This window comes from Pelobates fuscus, chromosome 3 (assembly GCF_036172605.1).
Source record: "Pelobates fuscus isolate aPelFus1 chromosome 3, aPelFus1.pri, whole genome shotgun sequence".
Lineage (NCBI taxonomy): Eukaryota > Metazoa > Chordata > Amphibia > Anura > Pelobatidae > Pelobates > Pelobates fuscus.
Window position 1 is genome coordinate 377,777,328 of NC_086319.1, and position 26,055 is coordinate 377,803,382.

General features: G+C 42.1%; 1 protein-coding gene across 1 annotated transcript; it reads right to left on the reverse strand.

Moving 5' to 3' along the window:
- Positions 1-1,807: 1,807 nt before the first annotated feature.
- LOC134601447 (beta-1,3-galactosyltransferase 2-like) lies at positions 1,808-2,953 on the reverse strand. The gene has a single exon (XM_063445937.1). The coding sequence runs from the start codon at positions 2,921-2,923 to the stop codon at positions 1,835-1,837; it is 1,089 nt and encodes a 362-aa protein (XP_063302007.1). The 5' UTR covers positions 2,924-2,953; the 3' UTR covers positions 1,808-1,834.
- Between the last annotated feature and the right edge of the window lie 23,102 nt (positions 2,954-26,055).

Genomic DNA, 26,055 nt, shown 5'->3' on the forward strand with positions numbered 1-26,055 from the left:
AGCAACAAAGCAGCTTTCAACCCACAGATGAAATGAAGTCCACATAGCAGTTGGGTTACTGTTTTCAGGTTGCCCTGTTCTGGGCTGGTTGGCAAAATCTCTCTGAATTCATATAGGGCCCACAGTACACCAATAGGCTAGCTCCCAAGCCTCTCCACAAGTTATAATTTATACCTAGACCTCGCAGGTTGTTGAGAGATTGGGTTACTGTCAGTAGAGGTATGGCAAAAAAAGACATTCAACAGCAGAAGATGTTGTTGTGCAGGAAAACAGCTTCTGACATGTAACATACTGACTGCTTATTATACTCTTCGCCTTCGGGCTTGACACAGATGACATTTAAGCAAGTTTGACAGCTTCTGTTTAACATAATGTGTCGGCCACCCAGGTAGGAACATGGGTTTCGCCACCAGAGATTTCTTTTTCCACCTTAGTAACGAACTCTGCTGTAGCACCCTGGTCCCAGGAGTAATCACAAGCTGACTTTCTCTATAGAGATAATCCAAAGCAGGTATAGTAGTAATATAGCAAGTATAGCTTTACCCCACAAACATTAGTCGAGACTGAATGCCCGGGGTGAACTCCTTTATTGGAGGCCACACACAGCTTTTTATGCAACAGCCCCTGAAGAGGTTTCTGACTCAACATTACAGGGTAATCCCTCTCGTGATCCTCTGTGCCTGAGAGATAACTATTTAGAAATAAACATCCAAGTTAAATTATCTCTCAGGTACAGAACACGTACAATTATTATACACCCCAAAATACACACAAGACAATCAGGTACCCCCTGTGGTGACATTCTGTCATCAAACTAACATGGTGACCAGGGGTCATGTGATCAAGTTCATGTAGATCTTTCTTACAGGGGGATAAGCTTTACCCTTTGATATGTTAAGTAGGTAATTCAATACCTTTACAAGTCAGGAGAGAGATAGCCACTCCCCTCTATCCTCATTCCTCTCTGTTCCTTCTTGGCTGTGCTACTGAGCAGATGTGCAGACGCCATGTGCTATCTTGGTGAACCATGTTATACTCTATTGCTTCCTTTTCTTCCTTGGTGGATGTGATGTTGGACTTGCAGCAGTGAGCCATTACTAGATGTGAAGGCCTAACCGTGGGTGAGATCAAACGTGTGGGGAAAGGGATTACTATATAGATAGATAGATTTAAAAGGGTTGTTGCTCCATGGGTCTGGGCTGTGTGTTTGTGATACATTTATAGTATTGTGTTGTTGCCTTTTAAATAAATACCTTTTAATGTAGACGAACCTTGTGTAATATTTATATTAATTTGGTGATACACCACACCCCCTCAAGTCTTATATTCCCGGATAGCGTGGATCTGAGCGCCCAACATATCCAAAAAGCGCTCATATCTCACGAACGCAGCCGAAACGCCCCAGGTGTAAAGTTCTGACCGATAGCACACTAGGCTCTTGCCCAAAATGGTTCCATGGAATCGTGGTTAGCTGTTGGTCTCTTTCGGGGGTATGAGAACACACAAAGTACCAAACGTAGGTCTTAGCCCGTATGCTGATTACGTGCCCCTCATTCGTGGGGATGCTCCCACCGAACAGTGTTCTTTTCAGATGAGTATAAACTAACGCAGGGAGGAGTGGAAGTTCAGCGGTGTTCAGGAGGTCGAGTGTCCGATTTTAGTTCCATGTACTCAATAAACCAACACAGCTGCCTGCGTTTGCGGCACAAGATGGCCGCCACTACGTGTTCATACATATGAATGACGACCACCCAGCCAACAATTTAGAACACTGCGGTTACAATCATTATTGAGGTGTTGACATAGGTTATGGGTTTTTCTTTACTCGGAAGCCTTAACACTTATATATCTTATTTCCCCAAAAATCTTGCCACACGTTAATAAGTTCTTCTTTCTGATAGTGGTGAACTGTAATAAGTTTCTTAAATTTGCAGTGATCGTATTCAATTCTGCCCCCGACAAATACATTTTTTGGAGGTTCAGTTGGTGGAATGTTCATGTGATATAAGCAAATCCCCATAAAAGAATCTTCCATGGGAATTACCTTTATAATTTGCGCAATGTCATAGATCTTCTTTGCCATGTCTACTGAGAAGACATACGTGGGTCCTGAACAGTAAGGAGGGTATGTGTCATTGGGATAGACTTCCACAGGTACGTACCATTTATATGCTTTAGCTCTTAAAGGTCCTGTATTAGCAACTATATTCCCTGAAAAATAGTTAGTACGAACTGGCTGCTCTGGAAATAGGATTTGATGGACAAGATATTCTACATTTATAAATGTGTCACTGTCTGTTTTAAGCACATACCTGGCACTTGGACAGAATTGTGTCACCCACTGAAAGCCCATTAGGGATTTTATTGTTAAATTGTAATATTTGTCAAGAAAGTCCTGCTGAATAATGTCACCAAAAGTCTCACTCTCCTCTTCTAGCATTGTCTGTACTCTACCAGATGCAGTAGGAGACATCCCGACCAGAAAAACGTTGACCATGTCAACATTAATATAGTTACTTTCATTGCCCCATGTTTGACGAATGGCATTGCGAGCTGCAATATCGTGGCAATTACTAATCACTAAGATCACAAGGAATGGCTTCCGGTTTAAGCATTTGTCTTGCGAATTGATGAGAAACCTGTAAGGGTACGGGTATGGAGGTGCCAATGGATGCCTAGTGGTTGACTTTTCAATTGTGGTTTGCTCAGGGTATGGATTGCTTTTCTCGTGTTCTTGCGTCACTGACCATTTGTTAATAAAGTTAGTCTTCATTCCAAAGATAAAAAACAGTCCAGGTAAGAAAATCAATAAAATATAAAATCTATAACGTCGGTCTATAACCATGTTGCCGTGAAGATAATGCTTGTATTTCTGTAAAAACAAAAAAGTGAGAAACATTGCACTTAGGTAGAGAAAAAACATGTAGTGTTTATATCAGACATAATATTTATGGAACTGCAAACATTTCCTCTGAGATTATATACAAATAAAGATACTTAAGAATAATAAATAAAATAAATACATTTTAACTCCTTAGCCACTTCATGCCCAAATCGAGTATAAACGTTTTTATTTTCATCTATTTTGCAGAATGAAATCTAGTCAATAAAGCCTTATTCACCATCATTTATAGTCTAGTTATGATTACAAGCCTGGAAAGGAACACAATTCTATGGCAGAAGTTAAAAGTTACTGAAATAATACTGAAATGTTTGCTGATAATGTAAGCTCAGCTCCTGCTTTCAAACAGTATAGGAATTTTCAATGGGTCATATCATTCCTGCAATCAGGGAAAAAAGGAGGTGCAAATAATAAATATTGCTATGGTAGTTTTAAAGTGACTGTCAACAAAAATAAACTGTACCTAATCTGCTTCTATATAGCTCCTTCTGTCTGCATCTGTTTTTATTTATTTTTTCCTCAGTGCTATAGTTTTCATAAACTATATGGAAAAGTAGAGGCTTATTTATAGCAGTCAAGTTGCCAAAACATGACAATGGGCAGTGCTTAAAGTAAGGTTCTGTTTCAGTTGGTAAAAAGTGATAAAAAAAACAAAATTGCTACACCCAGATAATGTATGGTACCAAGAAGAAAGGATGATAAATATAAATTTAGATAAAAGATAATAAACATAAAGTGTCAAGGAGAGGAGTATAATCAATACAATACAGGGGGCATAAGGAAAGGAAAACCAAGATAAAAAGTTTGTATTAAATACCTTTATTTTATAAATATATGATTTAACTTAAAATTAAAGAGAAAGGGAGAAATTGTGAGCCAGATGATAAGATCTAGGATACACTTTTAACGGGGGAAACCCCTAAAACGTAACTAAACTAGATGTCATGGTATCAAGCAGGGTAGGTAAGAGACGATTGCCAGGGTTAAAGTTTGGTTCTTTATTGGTAACTTTTGATAGTGTTACACACAATTTAGTATGCCCAGCAAGCCAAAGAGGAAGAAGGAACTTATAAAGAGGAAGGCAAGAGAAAGTGGGAGAACTGAAAAAAGAGATTTAGGCAATATGTCCCAGACAGGTATTTAACAAGATATATTTAGATAGAGAGAAAACCTATAGTTAAAGGAACACTATAGTCACCTGAACAACTTTAGCTTAATGAAGCAGTTTTGGTGTATAGAACATGCCCCTGCAGCCTCACTGCTCAATCCTCTGCCATTTAGGAGTTAAATCCCTTTGTTTATGAACCCTTGTCACACCTCCCTGCATGTGACTTGCACAGCCTTCCATAAACACTTCCTGTAAAGAGAGAGCTATTTAGGCTTTCCTTATTGCAAGTTCTGTTTAATTAAGATTTTCTTATCCCCTGCTATGTTAATAGCTTGCTAGACCCTGCAAGAGCCTCCTGTATGTGATTCAAGTTCAATTTAGAGATTGAGATACAATTATTTAAGGTAAATTACATCTGTTTGAAAGTGAAACCAGTGTTTTTTTCATGCAGGCTCTGTCAATCATAGCCAGGGGAGGTGTGGCTAGGGCTGCATAAACAGAAACAAAGTGATTTAACTCCTAAATGACAGTGAATTGAGCAGTGAAATTGCAGGGGAATGATCTATACACTAAATCTGCTTTATTTAGCTAAAGTAATTTAGGTCAGTGGCGTACTAAGGGGGGGGCGGGGGGGGCGGTCCGCCCCGGGTGCCACTCAGCAGGGGGGTGCCAGGTTCTGTACCTCCTGCTCTCCCGCAGCTCCGGCAGACCGGCGCTCAGTTTGTGAGTCAGAGCACAAGGAGGGGATTCCCAGCCTGTGTTCTGACTCACACACTGAGCTGCAGGGAGGCTATTTCGGAGTGTACCAGCAGGGGGCGCAGAGCCAGGTTGCTCCCCCGCGGTCACTCTGTACAGATCCCCTGCACCTGCTGCCTGCCTGGGAAGGAGCTGCTGCCCATGCACCCTTCTAAATGGTAAGTAACTATTATACCCCCCTGCCCTATACCCCATTGCCATTATAACCCCCCTGCCATTAAATCACCCCCACCCCTGCCCTATACCCCCCCTGCCATTATATCACCCCCCTGCAATTATATCACCCCCCTGCCATTATATCACCCCCATGCCATTATATCACCCCCCCCTGCCCTATACCCCCCTGCCATTAAATCACCCCCCCTGCCATTATATCACCACCACCCCGCCCTATACCCCCCCTGCCATTAAATCACCCCCCCTGCCATTATATCACCACCACCCCGCCCTATACCCCCCTGCCATTAAATCACCCCCTGCCATTATATCACCACCCCCCCTGCCCTATACCCCCTGCCATTAAATCACCCCCCTGCCATTATAACCCCCCTCCCTGCCCTGTACCCCCTGCCATTATATCACCACCCCCTGCCATTATAACCCCCTCCCTGCCCTGTACCCCCCTGCCATTATATCACCACCCCCTGCCATTATAACCCCCCTCCCTGCCCTGTACCCCCTGCCATTATATCACCCCCACTGCCCTATACCCCCTGCCATTATATCACCCCACCTGCCCTATACCCCCCTGCCATTATATCACCACCCCCCCTGCCCTATACCCCCTGCCATTATACCGCCACCCTCCCTGCCCTGTACCCCCCTGCCATTATACCACGACCCTCCCTGCCCTGTACCCCCTGCCATTATACCACCACCCTCCCTGCCCTATACCCCCCTGCCATTATACCACCACCCTCCCTGCCCTATACCCCCCTGCCATTATATCACCCCCTACCCTATACCCCCTGCCATTATACCACCACCCTCCCTGCCCTATACCCCACACGGCCATTATACCCCCACCCTCCCTGCCATTATAATCCCCCCTGCCATAATAATCCCCCTGCCCTATACCCCCACCTCCCTGCCATTATAACACCCCCCTCCCTATACCCCCCGCCATTATACTCCCACCCCTTTACCCCCACACCGCCTGCCCTATACTCCCACCTCACTGCCATTATAACCCCCCTGCCATTATACTCCAACCCCTCCTGCCCTATACCCCACCTCACTGCCATTATAACCCCAGAGCAGCCACCAAATGGTGAAACAGACCCTGCTGATCCTGCACCCTCCTAAATGGTAAGGTACTACTATACCCCCCTGCCCTATAATCCCCCTGCCATTATAACCCCACCCTCCGTGCCATTATACCCTCACCCTCCCTGCCCTATTCCCCCATGCAATATCACACACGAAGTCCCAGACCCCAATCTACTCCGACCCACCCAGGCACATACAACTGTTCCCCTACTGTCACATAGACACATTACACACAGGCTCACATTCACAAATTACATATGCAGTCACACACAATGCACATACATACGCTGTCACAAACACATTTTTTTACACAAGGGACAAGGACAGATATATTCTGGGAGGCAGTGAGGTTAGTGCGCGCCCTGCAGTGAACCGGCAGCTGGGATAAGATGGCATCGTCATCACTACTGGGAGCACAAGTGAGATGTGCAGGAAGAGCGCCCAGCAGCAACCGTTAATCACCATGGGGAAGATCCAAGAGCAAGGTAGGGAAGCTGGGTGGACATCTTAATTACTAAATGTGTGTAAGAATGTGATTTTTGTGTGTGTCTGTGATTGTGTGTATCTCTGTCGTTAAGTGTGTGTTTATTGTGATTGTGTGTCTGTGATTAGGTGTATGTCTGGGATTGTGTGTGTATTTATATACACACACACAACCACAGATGTACAAGTCTGTGTGTATATAAATGTGTATGTGTTTAGTAGATAGCTCCCTTATTTGGTGTCCTTAAATATGTCAATCCCACATAAGGATAACAAATACGGGAGTTATCTACTAAACAACTGAAAGATTAAAATTAAGTAAAAAGCTTTTACATTTTGATCTTTTAGCAGTTTAGTAGATATTTTCCTAAATGTATGCTCTTATGTGAGATTTCCATATTTAAATATGCTAAATTAGGGTGCTCTTTAGATCTAAATATGGCAATCTCACATAGGGATATCAAATAGAGGAGTTATCTGCTAAACAAAGATCGAAGTTTAGAGGTGTCAGCCAGCGCAGAACAGGAAATCTGGGTGGCTAGTATGAATTATATGCAAATGTGTTGTCTGATTGTGTGTATATATTTGTGTATGTGTATATGTGCATACATCTTAGCATTTTGCCAACACTACACAAAAGCACACCACTGCATTCAAACAACACTACAAACACACCTTTAAAATATCACCATGTTTTTGATATAACCACACCACTGCCCTATACTGCCAACATTACACACAAATGCATGCCTGCATTCAAACGCCAACACTACACACCCCTACATTCACTCACACATTTTCCATACAAAAACCCATGCTTACATTTACATTTACATTTAGATGCACAAACACTGCTCAGTGCTACATTCATTGTAAAAAAAAAAAATTGGGTGTTTTTTTACATTTTAAGTGGGGGGGGGGGGGGGGGTGCCATAAGGAGGATCCGCCCCGGGTGCCAAATGCTCTAGGTACGCCCCTGATTTAGGTGACTATAGTGTTCCTTTAAAAGTATATGCTTTTAGAGAGACAAATAAAACAAAACAGAACAGTTTCAGAATTGTAAGTAAAATAGATGTTTAGAGAATCAGCCCCTTTGTTTGGAAGGAGCATTGATAATGCAGGTAAATTACACTTTGTAATTAACAAATCTAGGATTACATGCATACTTTCAGGATCCAAAATCTAATTTTGGAACTTTAGTCATTTGATTTCATTTTGTACCTGCAGTAACTATATTTTGCCACTAGTGGCCTCCCTAACCACTAGGTCTGAACCTTCTTTCACTCATCCTCACCTGACTGGACTAATTAAGTGTTCTTGCAAAGCAAGACCACTTAATGTTATCTCACATATATATTATTATTAAGTGTTCTTGCATAGCAAGACCACTTACTGTTATCTCACATATATTATTAAGTGTTCTTGCATAGCAAGACCACTTAATGTTATCTCACATATATATTATTATTAAGTGTTCTTGCATAGCAAGACCACTTAATGTTATCTCACATATATATTATTATTAAGTGTTCTTGCATAGCAAGACCACTTAATGTTATCTCACATATATATTATTAAGTGTTCTTGCATAGCAAGACCACTTAATGTTATCTCACATATATATTATTATTATTATTATTGGCAAATTTGCCACCCTAACTCCTCCCACAGTTTTTACACTACATAGACAAAAATATACCAAAACGTGCAGATTGTTCCCGATCGGATTGCTATTACTTTGTGGAACGTTTCGCCGAATGGTTCACGGAATATCGTCGTTCTTGTTGCGAAATTTGTCCCATAGGAATGAATGGCAAAGCTAGAGTGGGAGCTGGCAAAAGCTGAAAAATCAGGACATGATTTCTAAACTGCTACCACTCCCTAATTTTCAGGCCCACCTACACAAATCTTATATCAAAACGTTCAGCTATCCCTGCTGCCACTAAAAATGTCGACAGATAAGCCATAGTCCTTATAGTTTTCGCAATATGACCATTTGTTTGCAACTCACGCAATCCATTGACATGCATTGAAACTCCACTCTGCAAAGCTCACATTTGAAGGGCAATTTCTCAACTGCGACTGTGCCTTCATTGTTAATATCTCAGAGACATACTATGCATCAAAATGTAGGTCTGGGTCTTGTGATTCTCACAATATAAAGCTCTTCGCTGTAGGATTTATAGTTTTTAAAATATGACCATTTGAATATGGCAACTGCCAAAATTCTCTGACCTGTGCAAGGCTGCAGCAGCAAGTGATGTCATAGACAGGGCCTTTTGCACATCTGCTAATGTTTTTATCAATGTATGGTTTAAAGTAACTGTGCAACAACATTGCAATTAAATGTGCTATATAAATGATAACAGTTACTCCGCCCACTCCAGTTGTAGACTACTGGTGGATGCAAGAACACTTCACACAATTTCCCCAGAAATTGTAGCTTTTCTAGTTATTATTAAGTGTTCTTGCATAGCAAGACCACTTACTGTTATCTCACATATATATTATTATTATTATTATAGCCAAATTTGCCACCCTAACTCCTCCCACAGTTTTTACACTACATAGACAAAAATATACCAAAACGTGCAGATTGTTCCCGATCGGATTGCTATTACTTTGTGGAACGTTTCGCCGAATGGTTCTCGGAATATCGTCGTTCTTATGGCGAAATTTGTCCCATAGGAATGAATGGCAAAGCTAGAGTGGGAGCTGGCAAAAGCTGAAAAATCAGGACATGATTTCTAAACTGCCACCACTCCCTCATTTTCAGGCCCACCTACACAAATCTTATATCAAAACGTTCAGCTATACCTGCTGCCACTAAAAATGTCCACGGCTAAGCCATAGTCCTGATAGTTTTCACAATATGACCATTTGTTTGCAACTCACGCCTTCCATTGACATTCATTGAAACTCCACTCTGCAAAGCTCACATTTGAAGGGCAATTTCTAAACTGCGACTGTGCCTTCATTGTTAATATCTCAGAGACATACTATACATCAAAATGTAGGTCTGGGTCTTGTGATTCTCACAATATAAAGCTCTTCACTGTAGGATTTATAGTTTTAAAAATATGACAGTTTGAAGATGGCAACCGCAAAAAATACTCTGACATGTGCAAGGCTGCAGCAGCAAGTGATGTCATAGACAAAGCCTTTTACACCTGCTAATGTTTTTATAACTGTATGGTTTTTTTTTTTTTTTTTTTAACTTTCTTTTTATTAAAAGTTTTCAACATTTTACAGTATTGTATGTCATAGGTCTACAGGCATTGTAGGTGCAATTGCAGGAAACAGTGCAAGTGACAATACACGTAATATTACAAGTAGTGATACAAGCAATTGTACACGTAATAAGTAAAGATACAGAGAATAAGAAATAATACACAAATCAATAATGCTAATAATGATATTAATAATAATAAGAATAGCGATAATGAGAATGAGGAGAGCCTTTGAGCCAGAGTTGACTGTACCAAAATATAGGGTGGGGTGGATTTAGTGCATGATGTGCGCTGTATACAGTACCTTCCGCCACACCATTTGTAGCAGACATATATTACAGATCTATCTATTTGTCTCTCGGTCATTGACTCTCTACGTTAGCATCCGTGCTGATCTGTGGCTCAAGTTATTATTCTATATGATATCTGTTACTAGTTCACATTTGTGTATTCCTGGTATAAGGTGTGCATTGTAGACCATTAACTGATCAACTTTCAACTTTCAACGGGAGGGCAGTGGGTGGGGGGGTGGGATGTGGTGTTCCAGAGTTAGCTAGGTACTGATTCTTCTTGCGATCTTTTTCAAGTCTCATAGATTTTACCGCTATGGCGTCTCATGTTTTTTATGGGATTTTTAGTTGCCATAGTGTTTTCTTCTATTTTTGTTCTCCTCAGCTCACTGTATTTGCCCTGGGTTCTACGTCCTGCCTCTGGAGGCGGTTGTACTCATCCCACATTTTCCAAGCCTCTACCCAAAATGTTTTGGGAGCTCTGTGGGCTCTTGTGGCACACTCGTATAGTTTGATCTTGTCTACTTGTGCTATACTCATTTCTATTGTAGGTGGAAATTTTTGTAGCCAGGCTTTGGCTATAGATGTGAGCGTTGCTATGGCAATATGGAAGACGAGGTATTTGTGGGCTTTAGAGATATTCGGTGGAATGTGTTGTAGGAGAAAGATTTCTGGTTCTAGAGGGATAACTATATTCCCCGTTTTCTGTATGAGGGCCTTGGCATCTTCCCATAGTTTGGTGATAACGGGGCATGTCCACCATATGTGCATAGTATCACCTTTAGCCTGTCCGCATCTCCAGCATGCTCCTGTTTGTTTTGGGTCTATATGTTTCAGTTTGGTTGGCACCATGTGCCATCTATAAAGCATTTTCCTAGCCATCTCTATGTGAGATGTGCAGAGTGTAAGCTGGTTATTAGCTACAAAGCTTCTCTCCCACTCGTCTTCTGGTAGCTGTTTCCCAATATCTTTTTCCCATTGTCTAATGAAATTCATCTGCCTGATATCTCTAGTGGGTTGTAAGCTATCATACAGTGTAGAGATCGTGCCCAACGGCCGTTTAGTCGACCCACATAGTCTTCCCAGAGCTAACATATTCCTTTGTATAGTCTGTGGCATGTTTGGGTCTCTATTTTTTCCTATCCACGAGCATATTTGCCGGTGTGCGAACTCAGCTGTGGGAGGCAGGCCATATAGTGTTTGTAAGGCGTGAAAGGCGAGGGGTTCTTCATTGGCCAGCAGTTGATGTACATGTGTTAGACCTAGGTTGTCCCATCTGTTAATGTTCAAGTGTGGGATAAGTAATTCAAAGGAGCGGATCCTCATCATTGGCAGGATTTTTAAATTGGGGTTTAGGGTACAAGTGTATTTATCCCATATTTGTAGTGTTAAAGAGGTTATTGGTAGCATATTTTGAAATTTTCTTCTATGTTGTTTAGGGATCCCAGCTATTATCGTAATGTCGTACCCCTCTGTGTAAGTTGCCTCTATATGTGCCCAGGTAGGCGGAGAGGCATGAAGATGGAACGCTGTTATGAGTGGGCTGATAAGTGCCGCTTTATAGTACAAATCCAAATTTGGGAGTCCCATACCCCCTTTGGTTCTCGGTAAATAAAGTATGTTCGCTGCGATTCTAGGTCTCTTGTGCATCCACACAAAGGAGTTGAGAGTTTTCTGTGCCTCGTTGGTGTATGACGTTGGCAATTGTATAGGCAGTGTGCGGAACAAGTATTGGAGTTTGGGGAGTATCATCATTTTAACGGCCGCTATTCTGCCAGTCCATGAAATATATTTATTTTTCCAGCCGGATAACTGGTTTTTGATAGTGTGGAGAAGTGTATGATAATTAGTTTTGAGCAGTTTATGTGCGTGCCTTGTAAATTTGACCCCCAGAAACGTGAGGTGATCGTGTCTCCATTCGAAGGCATTGGAATGTTGTAGTGTATTGGTCATACCTGGTGTTGCGCGGAGGCACATAGCCTGTGTTTTCGTAATATTTAATTTATAATATGAGCATGCGCTGTATTCGCCTAAAATGTCAGTAAACGCTGGGATGGACGTGAGCGGGTCAGTTAATGATAGCATGACGTCATCTGCGAATGCAGTGAGTTTGTATTCTTTCCCTCCTCTTGTTATACCTGTGATGTTATTGTCCTCTCTGATTATTTGGAGCAGCGGCTCCAGTGCCAAAATGTATAGGAGCGGCGACAACGGACAGCCTTGTCGTGTTCCATTTGATATTTTAAAGGGTGCCGAGGTGAAGCCACTATTCGTGACTGTGGCCGATGGTGAGGAATACAGTGCCGCAATCAGGTTTATGAATTGGTTGGGAAAGTGGAATTTCTGCAATGTTTCACGTAAGAAGCCCCAGTGCAGCCTGTCAAACGCTTTTTCAGCGTCTAGTGACAGGAATACACTGGGCTCCTCCCGATGGTTCTTGGAGTACAGTAGGTTATATAGTTTCCTCGTACCATCCGCTCCCTGCCTCCCTTTTACAAACCCCACTTGATCTTGATGGATGATGGTGGGTATCATATCCGCCACTCTCGTGGCGTATAGTTTAGCCAGAATTTTGGCATCTGTATTTAGCAGAGATATAGGCCTCAAGTTTTGTGGTTTGGTTGGCGGTTTGCCCGGTTTCGGCAAGGTAACTATATTAGCGGTCAGCATTTCTTGAGGTATATCACCTGTGGTAATTATATGGTTGAATGTATTTACAAGATGTGGACCTATAGTGCGACTGAATGTTTTGTAGTAAGTATTGGTAAGGCCGTCTGGGCCAGGTGATTTGCCTTTGGGTAATGATTTGATCGTTTGTGTGATTTCGTTCAGGGTTATAGGTGCACTGATTGCCTCTTGTTGTGCTAGTGTGAGGTTAGGTAGCTTTACCTTGGAGAGGAAGTGTTGTATTTCTGTTGGGGTTGGTTGATGGGAATTCGGGTCATTTCGTAGATTATATAAGGTGGTGTAAAAGTTGGCCATTTCTGTGAGGACTTCCTGTGGATGGTATGTTTTCCCTCCCGCTTGGTTGTGCAGGTAGGGGATTTTTGATTGAGCAAGTTTCTGTCTCAGTAAGGACGCTAGAGCTTTCCCAGCTCTATTGCCCTGTGTGTAGTTGCGCATTCTTAATTGTTGGAGTATATATGCAGTGTTATCCAAGAGCAGCTCGTTTATTTGGTCCGTGACCAGTGTTATTTCTTTTTCTTTTTCTAAGGTGGGGCTTATGTACTGGGTGTTTTGCAAGTCGCGCAAGGTTATTAGTAGATCGCGATATCGCCTTTCCCTTGTCTTTTTTATGTGGGATGCCCTACTTATAAAAAGACCCCTTACTACTGCCTTATGGGCCTGCCATGTCGTTGTCGGTTGCAGTTCAGGGAGTGTATTGATTTTAAAGTATTCAGTGATATTTTGTGTGATCTGCGAGCAAAATTCCGTATTATTAAGTAACGTGTCATTTAATCTCCAGGCCGCTCTTCCTCTGTGTTCGTAATTTGCCTGTAAGATTGCTGTTACAGGAGCGTGATCGGACCAGTAAATGTCTCCGATTTCACTGGTGGTAACTTTTGGTAATAAGTCTCTAGAGATCAGGATCATGTCAATCCTGGAATATGATTTGTGGACTTGGGAGAAGTAAGTATACCCCTTTTCGTTTGGATGGTGTACCCTCCATACATCATATAGATTATGTTCCTGCATAAGCTTGGTTAACGTTTTGCATTGCTGTGTTAGTTGTTTGATTCTGGGTGCCTCTGGACTAAGGGAGGTATCTGCCGTTGTGTGCATGACATGATTAATATCACCGCAGAGAATCATCGATTTTTTCTGCATAGGCGGGATTTTATTTAGAACCTTAAGTAAAAAAGTTCTTTGGTTCGTGTTAGGCCCATATATCCCCACTAATGTATAATCTACCATATTGATGTTGCAATAGAGTACAAGGTATCTTCCCTGCGTGTCTTTGTGGATTTGTTTTAGTTCAAAGGTGAGGGATTTATGGATGAGGAACGTTACCCCCCTAGATTTAGAGGAGTGGGTCGCATGCTACTGTATGGGGTAGTCCCTGGTTCCAAACGTTGGGGTTTTGTTATGTTTAAAATGTGTCTCCTGTATGCACATTATATCTACGTGTTCTTTTTTCATATTTTCCAGGAGCACCCTCCTTTTGTGTGGGGTATTAAGTCCTCTCACATTATGAGTTTGTATCTTTATGCTCATTTGATAGGAAAGAAGTAATGCTGGTAACCATATATTGTTAGTTTATATCGTCTTCGTGTATTGCGAAACACCCTTAATTTTACTGTTCGTGTGCGCTGTTGAGACCTGGAGATCATGTCGTATACTCTGGGGGTGAGCAGGGTTGACGGGAAACCGGGGTAGGTATAACTGGGATATGTACAAATTGCCCCTAGCGGGGTCATGGCGCCTGACTGTGGAGCCATGGGGGGTAGATAACAAAATGTCTTTACGAGTGGCTAACGGCCTTATGGGTTATTCATGAGGGTTTGGACCTGTCTATAAAGTGTTTCTTTCGTGTACCAACCTGCATGTGCTATACCAACATTCGGGAGGCATCTCCACTAACCAGTCACCCGTGCTTTTAACTACATTTGGTGCCCCTAGATGCCTTTGTACCTCTGTCTAAAGAGTATGTAATGACATCTATTAACCATATAACATTTGATCAAGACCTAACATTGTGTTCAGAACCCGGCTTGGTGTAGTAAACAATAGAGTGGTACCTAGAGAATTAGCTCAGCAGTTCTGTTTCAAATTCCTATTTACATCAAGTTTTTACCGGTTGCTTTAGCATATAATCTATACATTCTCTATTTTTTTTTTTTTTTTTTTATTTTTTTTTTTTTTAACCATGTATTTAAGAGAGGACAACAATTCAATCAACTGGTAATGTCTACCTAAGTGGTAAGTTGCCCTTTCGGGCGCATACCTGAGCCTCATACCGATGGTGTGATCTGGAGAAGAGGGACGGAGGGTAGTTATATACATGCCATAAGTCTGACCGCATTCGGGTCTGAGAAGTCATGGCTTGAAAGTCTCAGTTCCATAGTCAGTCCCATCTTTGTCTTCACTCAGAGTTCTTCACGTGGCTGTACCTTAGGCAGATCTTCTCAGCGCCAAAATGGAGTCTGTATTTGCGCTTAGGTACCATTACGGGATCTTCTCCTTTTGAGCTGTGTGGGTTCGTCGACCAAGGGTTGAATCAGGTAATGCCGGGCCCCTGACGTGGAGATGCCTCCAAAAATAGGGAGCAGTTCGGCTGCTTTCTTGTAAGTTGTGAGCAGGCAGCAGGGTTGTTCACTTTACGCAATTAACAGTCCTCTCGTCGGGCTGGAGGTGCACTCCAGTCTACCTGCATTCTGCGGGTCGGGAGCCGTGTTGTGTCTGTCGAGCGTTCCATGATGCCCCATGTTTGGAGCTTTTTCATGCCGTCTTCTGGGGATGATATCACGTGCAGTCCTCCTTCTCTTGTAACGAGCATTTTGGTGGGGTATCCCCAGCGGAATCTCAGGTTATGTGCCCGCAGTGCGTCCGCAATGGAGGCGAATTCCTTCCTTCTCCGCAATGTGGATGCCGACAGGTCGGCAAATATTTTCACAGTCGGGTAATCTTTGTGAGGAGTGGGTTTGTTTCTACTCGTGCGTATGATCAAGTCTTTTATATGAAAGTAGTGGACTTTTGTAAGTACATCTCGTGGGATATCACCTGAGAGATGTCGTGGTTTTGGGAGTCTATGTACTCGGTCCAGGAGTAGCATTTCTTCCGGTATGTCTGGCGCATAGGCCCTCAGCAGGCCTCTAACATACCTTTGCAGCTCCTCCTGCGGAATCGTTTCAGGAATCCCTCGCAGCCGCAGGTTTTTCCTTCTGGAGCGATCTTCGAGATCTGCTAGTTTAGATTCAGTCGATAGCAGTTTCTGTTCGAGTTGTTCCACATGGGATGAGAGATCATTGTGTGCTGTTGCAAAGTCATCCATCTTGGATTCTACATGTGTTGTTCTTTTACTGAGTTCTTGTACCTCTCTCCTCAGGGAATCCATGGAGTGCTGCCAGGACATGATGAGCTTCTGGGAGAGCGTATCCAGTGCCTCAAGTAAGTAGCTTTTAGTAATTTGATCAGTCGCTATAGCGCGGACTGTGTCCTGTTGTGGGTCTTGGGAGTGTCGGTGTTCAGGGCTCCCAGCGCCATCTTGGGAAGGCCGGAGGTGCTCCAGGCTGTCTACAGACTGTTTGCTGCCAAAGAAATTTAATTTGTCAGCTTTAGTTGATCCTTTTCTTTGTTTAGTCTGTGCCATCTTCTGTTTTGCTGCTTTTGCAGGTCCAAAGTGTGCAGATTACAACGGATTATAGGCCTTGGTAGCCGGAGCTCAGGTTCAAGCGACCATTCAGCTCGGCAGTTAGCCACGCCCCCATAACTGTATGTTTTAATGTAACTGTGAAGCACTTTGGGCAACAACGTTGCAATTAAATGTGCTATATAAATAAATAATAACAGTTACTCCGCCCACTCCAGTTGTAGACTACTAATGGAGGCAAGAACACTTCACACAATTTCCCCAGAAATTGTAGCTTTTCTAGTTATTATTAAGTGTTCTTGCATAGCAAGACCACTTAATGTTATCTCACATATATATTATTATTATTATTATTCTTATTAAAGCCAAATTTGCCACCCTAACTCCTCCCACAGTTTTTACACTACATAGACAAAAATATACCAAAACGTGCAGATTGTTCCCGATCGCGTTGCTATTACTTTGTGGAACGTTTCACAGAATGGTTCTCGGAATATCGTTGTTCTTCTGGCGAAATTTGTCCCATAGGAATGAATGGCAAAGCTAGAGTGGGAGCTGGCAAAAGCTGAAAAATCAGGACATGATCTCTAAACTGCCACCACTCCTTCATTTTCAGGCCCACCTACACAAATCTTATATCAAAACATTCAGCTATCCCTGCTGTCACTAAAAATGTCGACAGCTAAGCCATAGTCCTTATAGTTTTCACAATATAACCATTTGTTTGCAACTCACGCAGTCCATTGACATTCATTGAAACTCCACTCTGCAAAGCTCACATTTGAAGGGCAATTTCTAAACTGCGACTGTGCCTTCATTGTTAATATCTCAGAGACATACTATACATCAAAATGTAGATCTGGGTCTTGTGATTCTCACAATATAAAGCTCTTCACTGTAGGATTTTATAGTTTTTAAAATACGACCGTTTGAAGATGGCAACAGCAAAAATACTCTGACCTGTGCCAGGCTGCAGCAGCAAGTGATGTCATAGACAGGGCCTTTTGCACCTGCTAATGTTTTTATAACTGTATGTTTTAATGTAACTGTGAAGCACTTTGGGCAACAATGTTGCAATTAAATGTGCAATATAAATAAATACTAACAGTTACTCCGCCCACTCCAGTTGTAGACTACTGGTGGAGGCAAGAACACTTCACACAATTTCCCCAGAAATTGTAGCTTTTCTAGTTAATTATTCATCCTACAAAAGGCTACACCCTGCTCAAAATAGAGCCTAATTTACATTAAAGTTGATGGTCAACCCTAAAATACTTCTGTTCCTGGCTCTTATGAACTTACCTGCTTTATTATCTACACTACCTAGCTTCTTTATTCCAAGCTGATCTACACAACAAACTTCTTTGCAACCAAGCTTCTTTATGTCAACTTGAAATACTCTACAAACCATCATATGTTATCAACCTGAACTACTATCAACCTGCTTATGATGATACCAACCTGCTTTATTCTAACCCGATCTACTCAACCAACCTGCAGTTTACCAACCTAAACTACTATTCTAACTCATATTGCAAGGAGCCATTTACCTGCTTTGTTAGTGCTCCTTCCAACAGGGGGCTGATTCACTAAACTTCTATTTTATTTGGAATTCTGATACCTTTCAGTTCTGTTCTAATTTGCTTGTCTTTCTATATAGCCTATACCTTTAACTGTAACTGTAACAACCTGTCTGTGGAATATTGCTTAAACCTATATTTCTATTATTTCACCTTCTTCCTACTTACCTATAATTCCACTTATAGGTTCTCCTTCAACCTTTCCTATAATTCCACTTGTAGGTTCTCCTTCAACCTTACCTATAATATCGATTTTATAGGTTCTCCTTCAACCTTTCCTATAATTCCACTTATAGGTTCTCCTTCAACCTTACTTATAATTCTGCTCACAGGTTCTCCTTCAACCTTACCTATAATACCGATTTTTAGGTTCTCCTTCAACCTTACCTATAATACCAATTTATAGGTTCACCCTCAACCTTTCCTATAATTCCATTTATCGGTTTTTCCTGCTACCATTTGTCTAACTCTTTTCTATTATCACTCCTTATACTAATTGTGTGTATCTATTCTAAAGTCACCAATAAACAACCAAACATTAACCCTGGCAATCATCTCTTACCTGACCTGCTCGAGACCATGACACAGACATATAATTATCTGTAGAAGAGTTACTTGACTTATGGTTTGAGAGTCTCTGGCTGTTCGTAGAATCAGGGGTGGAAGTCCTTATTAGCCTTCAGGAGTCAGGCTAAGCTGATTAGGAAGGTTTGTACCAGGTCGGCAAAGTAAAGTTGGTACTCACCAGGCTGGTAACAAAGCAGGTTGGTAGAGTAGATCAGGTTGGTATTAGGAAATCAGGTAGAGTTGATCAAGTTGGTACTCACCAGGCTGGTAACAAAGCAGGTTGGTAGAGTAGATCAGGTTGGTATTAAGCAGGTTGGTAACAAAGCAGGTTGGTTGTGTAGATCAGGTTGGTATAAAGAAGTTTGGTATCATAATGCAGGTTGGTGATGTGGATTAGGTTAGTATAAAGCAGGTTGGTAACATAAAGCAGGTTAGTATTGTAGATCAGGTTGGTATAAAGCAGGTTGGTAACCTTAAGCAGTTTGGTATAAAGCAGGTAAGTTTATAGTGGTGGAAAACTGAAAGTGTAAAAATAAAGCAAAAGAAATGAAACATGATTTTGGTATCCTGACACTAGCGTAGAGCCATAAAGTATAACCCTATGGGGAACTAATCGTAATATATAGGTCAGTTCAGATATCTATTCACATGAAGAACAGTAGGATATTGGTCTATTGGTCTAAACATTTTATCTTACAATATATGTAAAAATAAATGAATCTTTAATGGATATTTATATGATTTAACTTGATTTACTGTATGTGGACATTATACTCACTACCAGACATACTTTTTACATTCTGCTGCCGCTTTTGTACTGCTAGTACTGCCTTCAGGGTCCTTACAAATGCCTATCAGCAAGTTATTTGTTTTTATTTATTTATTTTGTTATTTCTCCTGGATGTGAGCAGTGCCAAATGTCAGGTGCCCATAAACAAAGAATTTTAAAAGGTCAACTTCCCCCCTGCACCTACTTCCCATACCTGACAAAAAATAAACAGCAGATAAAGCGAGTCTGATAAATTTGTTACCTGGACATTGCAGGCATAAAAAGTCTAAAAACATATATTGGTATTTGATAACTGCATATGTATATATGTATGTGTGTGTATATTTCTAATTGTATTTTTGAATCACCCACTGAGAAAGGGGGTGGGGCCAGACAGGGGGTGTCATCACCGATGACAAGCACGACCTCTCCCAAAATGTTGGTTCAATGCTCTTCCAGGGCAGCCCATGCACAGAGTCCTGCTGAACAGCTCTTGAATTAAAAAAAGTCCCAGTGTTTGTTCTGCACTGTGTTTGCGTGTGACTTGACTCTGGTGTAATCTTAAGTGGGATACCAGAAGTATTTTTGTTTTAAATTATTGAACGAAGAAGAAATCTGTCTTATAAGTCTATGTATATGGGCAGACTAGATGGGTCGAATGGTTCTCATCTGCCGTCACATTCTATGTTTCTATATTGTTTGAGTTTAAAGTGCACAGTTTAGTAAATTTAGTTTTTTTTTTTCTTTACCCAATACTGATTATATTCACAACTTTGAAGGTATACACTTTGAGATTTATACACTTTAAAATTTTGTGGCGCACCAATATTAATTTAAATTCAGTTTCAACAGAGAAGAAAGCGTTAATCTGGAAAAAGAAAAAATAAGGAATGATACCTTCTTTTTAGAAAAGTGGAAAGACTACTAATTGAAAGAATGAAATTCAAATGGGAAATTGCCACAATGGAGAAATATTTATCTAAAAATAATACTCCCTGAGGTTTATTCTTTTTTAAACAACACACCTTTAATGAAAACAATGGGAACTATCAAATAACTTGTGCTAAAGCACTGGAACGCTTCTCCTTTGGGTGTATGATATTAATGATTTCATGCAGGCAGGGCCGGCGTGTCCATAAGGTGGAACAAGCGGCACTGGCCAGGGGGGCGCTAGATTTGTGTGACCGGCAGGAGGTGGTCGCACAGCGCTCCCTCCTGCCAGGCACTCTGTGTAGCATGCGGAGCAGTGCGAGCCGCGGGACAGGAACTTATGTTTCCTGTACCCAGGCGGACTGAAAGGAAGTGCTCACTGAGAGACTAAAGCTCCTGTACCGCGGTCCACTTGGCCACGCTACAATAAAGGTAGGAGACACACTGGGGCACTAAGGGGAGGGGGGAAGGAAAACTATGGAAGGGGGGAGGAAAACTATGGGAGGGGGGAAGGAAAACTATAAAACTATGGGAGGGGGAAAAGAACACTATGGGACAGGGGAGGGGGAAAAAGAGATACACAGGGGTTGGAGGGAGATAGATGGGCTGGTGGTGAAAGAGAAACACACAAAGGAGCTGGTAAGAGTAAAAGACACAAAGGGACTGGGAGAGAATGAGACAGAGAGGCTGGGGGGAGTAAGAAACACAAAGGGGGATAGTAAGAGATACACAAGGGAGGTCTAAGACACACAATGGGGGAAATATAGGGGATAAGACACCAAAGGGGTAAGATATTTAAAAAAAAAAGGGTATAAGAAACAAAAGATAGGTGCTTTTGGGGGAAAGGGGGGCTCCAGAATCTTCTCCGCCTGTGTACCCAAAAATCCTTGCACCGGCCATGCATGCAGGGCTGAATCTCTGTCGAAACTGAATGGGGATATACACTCACTACATGAGCAATTAAAACAATGTCAAGGGCTAAAGCGCTGGAACGCTTCTCCTTTGGGTGTATGAAATTATTTATTTTATGCAGGGCTGAATCTCTGTCGAAACTGAATGAGGATATACACTCAAAGCGAACGGACGCACACACGGGGGGCTCCGAGCGGTAAACAGGGAAAAATAATAGATATACCCCCCCGGGACTCCAATAGACGGGCAACATCCCCTGGACATCATGGGGAAGAAGGGGAACAAAAAATCACCGAACAAGCCCACCGCGGGACTCACCATAGGGCAGATGTGGAGGCAAGCACGATGAGCAACGGAAACAAACATGGCTGCCCTGCATGGCAGATACTCTGATTTCTCAGAGGAAATGTCAGAAGAGGAGGAAGAGGGATACACACAGCCTACTACCACACAGCCTTCTAATCCACCACCACAGAAGGCAAAACATCGTGGCAAACAGATGGATGCAGAGCCGGTCACCACGGCGGTCCTGAAAGCTCTACTAATGGACTTGAAAAGCAGTATCCACGAAGATATAGCAACACTTCGTGCAGACCTGAAAGGCCTGACGGGCCGCATCTCCAAACTGGAGAGCTCCTCACACTCTTAGGCCCAGGAAGTCACTGCGCTGCAACATACAGTGCAAGATCTGACACGGCAGACCCAGCAATATGAACACCGCCTCGCGGCGCTTGAGGACGCCAGACGCGGCTCTAACATCAAGATCAGGGGAGTCCGGGAGGACATCCCAGAAGCCGAACTGCCTAAACTTCTGGGGCGCCTGATACCAGCAATTCTGCCACCCAGAAAGGCCAAAACAATTACCCCAGTGGAGGTATTCCGCATACCTAAACCAGCGAGCGCACCAACCAAGGCCACAAGGGATGTCATCATAACCCTCCGCAACAGAAAAGATAAGGCGACGATCCTGTCCACCCTCCGTGGCAGGACCCCCTTCTGCTTTGAGAATATGGACCTCTCATTTTACACGGACCTGTCCAGCGGCACCCTGGCCTGGCGTAAGTAGCTCCAGCCACTCACCACAACGCTCCGGGCCCACAAGATAGATTACCACTGGCGGTCCCCTAGGACACTGGCAGTCCAACAAGGTGCAAACGTGCGCACCATTCAAGATATTCATGACGCCCCGGCCCTCCTGCAGATCCTGAATCTGCCACAGGACTCCGGTGGGGCTGGCCGGCAACAACAACAGCTCCCCAAATCGCACCCACACCTGGGACCCAGACCTGACCCAGACCTGACGGTCCCATTCATCCCCCAAAACTCCATGCCGGACGTATACGCGATGATCACGACATAGGTAACATAGTAACCACCTGCCTGAGTCTTAAACCCATAGCAAGGTGCCGGTAAGGACGGGACACACTGACACAGATGCCACCACCCGTAAACCACCAACACCCGAATAGCTGCCATGCTCACTCTTGCCAGGACCGGCACAGCCAGGAAAAACACCGGAGACCTGACAGCAAAGATTTTGGTCTCCTGATACTGACAAGGACTTATTCTACTGCCGGACAACCCTGCTCCCCTACCCCTACAGTATCCTCTACGGACCCCGTTTACACGAGCCACCACTCCCGCGGAGTCTGTTTCCTATGGGACTTGACTGACTGTTCAGCTCACCGAGACGAAGAGCACATTCTAGCTTGCAACGTATATCGAACAGGTTTATAAGGTTTATTTTTCAGGGTTACAGTTCATCCAGTTTTAACTCATGCGGACAATTCTTAACAATCTGCACCAGGCAAAGTGTATATTGCACATTCCCTACTTTGGGCCACAGGTCTTTGGCGTTTAATGTAGGCTACAGCACACCTATTGACCTCTAGTGAGAGGGAGATCATGGGTAGAGGGTACTGCTGGTGTCACTACTGCTACTACTTTTATAAATGTGCTTAAATATCAACGGAACTCACACAGGGCCTGCCACACGTAGAATCGCACGTACACTCACGCATCCCTTAATCTCGAGAGAAAGTCATGTACACACCTATCCTTCACACCAAACAAGTTCCTATGTACTAAGCTACAAACCTACTCATGTAGACATCGACACTATGCCTCTCTCATTTAGGCGTTTACATTTTCTCTGAATGCGTGCACCGTACGCTCGGGCTGCACCAGGCCGGGACAACACAGGGGGGCTACTCTTACAAGAAACACCACGAGGGCACACTAGACAGGCCAGCAGTACAACAGAAGCCTTATATTCAGAGATCACGTTAGAACTCTAACACAAAAAAGCATAAAAGTGTTTAACTATTGCCTGCGCTCAAAGGTAACCTTATTTGTTACCTACTGTTAGTATATAGCCAGCAAGGAACAACTTACTTAACTCCTTGGTAGTTAACTTTTGCCTAACCAAGACACTATGTTTTAACGTACATACTCATAGGGTCAGACTAGATCGCATATGCTCCACACAAACTGTGCAGATACTCCTGCCACTTAAGCAGGGATAAAACTTCTAGCACACCAAGCTATGTACAAAACCAACCGTTTTTTAAGACTAGGTACCACTTATCTATCTAATTTCTCAGGCACTGTTAAAAGCATGTTCTCAGCTAGTCCAACGTTTACATAAGAGATAATAACTTTACCTAAGCAGTTACAATGCCTACAACTTTGACACATAGGCCTGAAAAAACACTCAAATGTATTAAACCTTGTTGATCATTGTTTACATGTTACGTTTAATCTAAAAATTGTGCACAGTAATTATTATGCCATGTTACCACTTGTTGACATACGGTCTGACATCGCTATTGTGGCGTGATAGACCTACCTGTTTCTTAATGCACAAATAAAAATAAAGAATGTAAAAAACAAACAAAAAAAAACTTTTGTCACCTAGTTGGGTCCAGCGCTGATATACCTCTGTGCTGGCGCAGGTCTGCCTCCCCTCCTCGTTGGGGGAGACCTAACGCGCATGCGCACCAATGGCCGCGCTCCCATTAGAATTTCCCCATAGTAATGCATTGTTCAATGCTTTCAAATCACGTAAAATGTAAGGTTATTATTTTAAATTAGTTTGTCGCTTTAATAGTTAATCTGCCTTTCCTTATACCTTATTATCTTACTGTTCTGCACGATTTGCCCTTGCATTTTTTGTTTTAGGTTATTGAACTAAGAAGAAACCAGTTTTCTAAATGTTTATTTTTTTGGGGTAGGGGGGGGGGGGAAGGGGGAGTTTAAAATGCACAGTTTAGAGAATATACTTTATTTCTTTAGTACACTGATTTTATTCCCGACTTTTAAGATATACACTTTGAGATTTATACACTTTAAAATTTTGCAATGTGCAGTGGTGCAGCAAGTCCTGAAACTGTTAAAAAAGGGTACGTTTTCCAAATCACGTAGGATATTATCCGTGTCCTGCTCTTTTCTTTTTATGATTTATCCCTCACTTGTTTTTTACTAGTATTTTTTTACATTTTTTTTGTTTTTGTTTTGTTTATTATCACTTAACTATATCTATTCGGAAGTAAACATTTAATCCAATGAACTGATTTATGGGTTGCTGATTCAAAACTACACTCCTTCCTGATCATGCTGTTCTGACAGTGACCTTCATTTGTTCCTCTGGAATGCCCTACTGGTCCTAGCAGACCTTCATCTGGTCTTCACTAATGTGAATATTGTGCACAGTACTCACCCTCCGGGTGCTTTAATAGATTACTTCTCCATCTTGGAATGCAGTAGAGCAATCAAGTAATTATATCTCTAAGAAGAATTTGTGAAAGATTATCGCCTCCCGGAGCAATCTCTTGCTTTAGGCCAGTGTGGTCTGTCTCTTCTCACACAAACAGTGTTTTTTCCACTGTTAGTCTCCTGTCCTGTCACCTCTTCACTCTAATGCTCCTGACGGCACTCCCTTTTATATGTTAGCTAGACAGGTGTCATGCCTGATGATCGCCAGCTTCTGACACGTACCTATTCTTCTTATATTTCATTATACTTTCCTCTAGTTTGTAATCTTAAGTAAGCTAGACCTTTTTCTCCTCCTCTCCTTATACTTGCACTTTTGTGATTTATTTTCTGTCAAACATAAAATAAAAATATCATAAAAGTAATATAATTTACGAAGTAAACAATTTATGCTTTTTGGTGTCTTTGTAAATAATATGTGATGTTAGCAACACATTTAAGGGGCGTGAAAACGGATTTCTGGATCTGTTTATGAACAATGAGCAGAATGGAAAATTAGCCCTAAATGCTAAATTGAAGCTTGAATACACCCAGTCGTGACACCGCATGAAACAAATCATGCCCCCGATGGCGATATAATCAAATCAAATGTGCATAGATCCGCTGAATGTCCGCAGTGTTCTTTATTGAACAGTATTGCGGGTACTGCTAAGAGAGAAAAATACAAATGCAGTCGTATAGTAATATATTAACTATGTTGACATTATATATTAAAAAGCTTTTCACAGATAATTGTAAAAAAAACAATAAAAAAAAAACCTACAAAATTCTGGAGAAAATTTTGTAAAAGAACTTTGAGTGAAATGGTTAATATTAGAGGAGTATATTTCAAAGAGCAGTGGTAACTTGTAAACTTTAGAGTTCTACCTGTGGCACCAAAAAAAAAGATATGATTGAAGAAAAAAAAGAGATGAATGACAATAAAAAAGAGATGATTGATGTCTAAGGGACAGCCACTAAATGTTCCGTGAGCCAAATAGCAGTAAACTGTGCCTATCAGTGTATTGCAAAATATTTACATAATATTTATATATTATTATTATATTATTATCGGCCCATTTTCATGCCCTCTTTTGTTGCTCCAAATTGTTTTCCAGAATATTTTTCATTGACGATATTCGGACGAGCCATCAAATGAACAAGTGTCGGAGGTTCCGAACTAATTTTATATGTTTTTG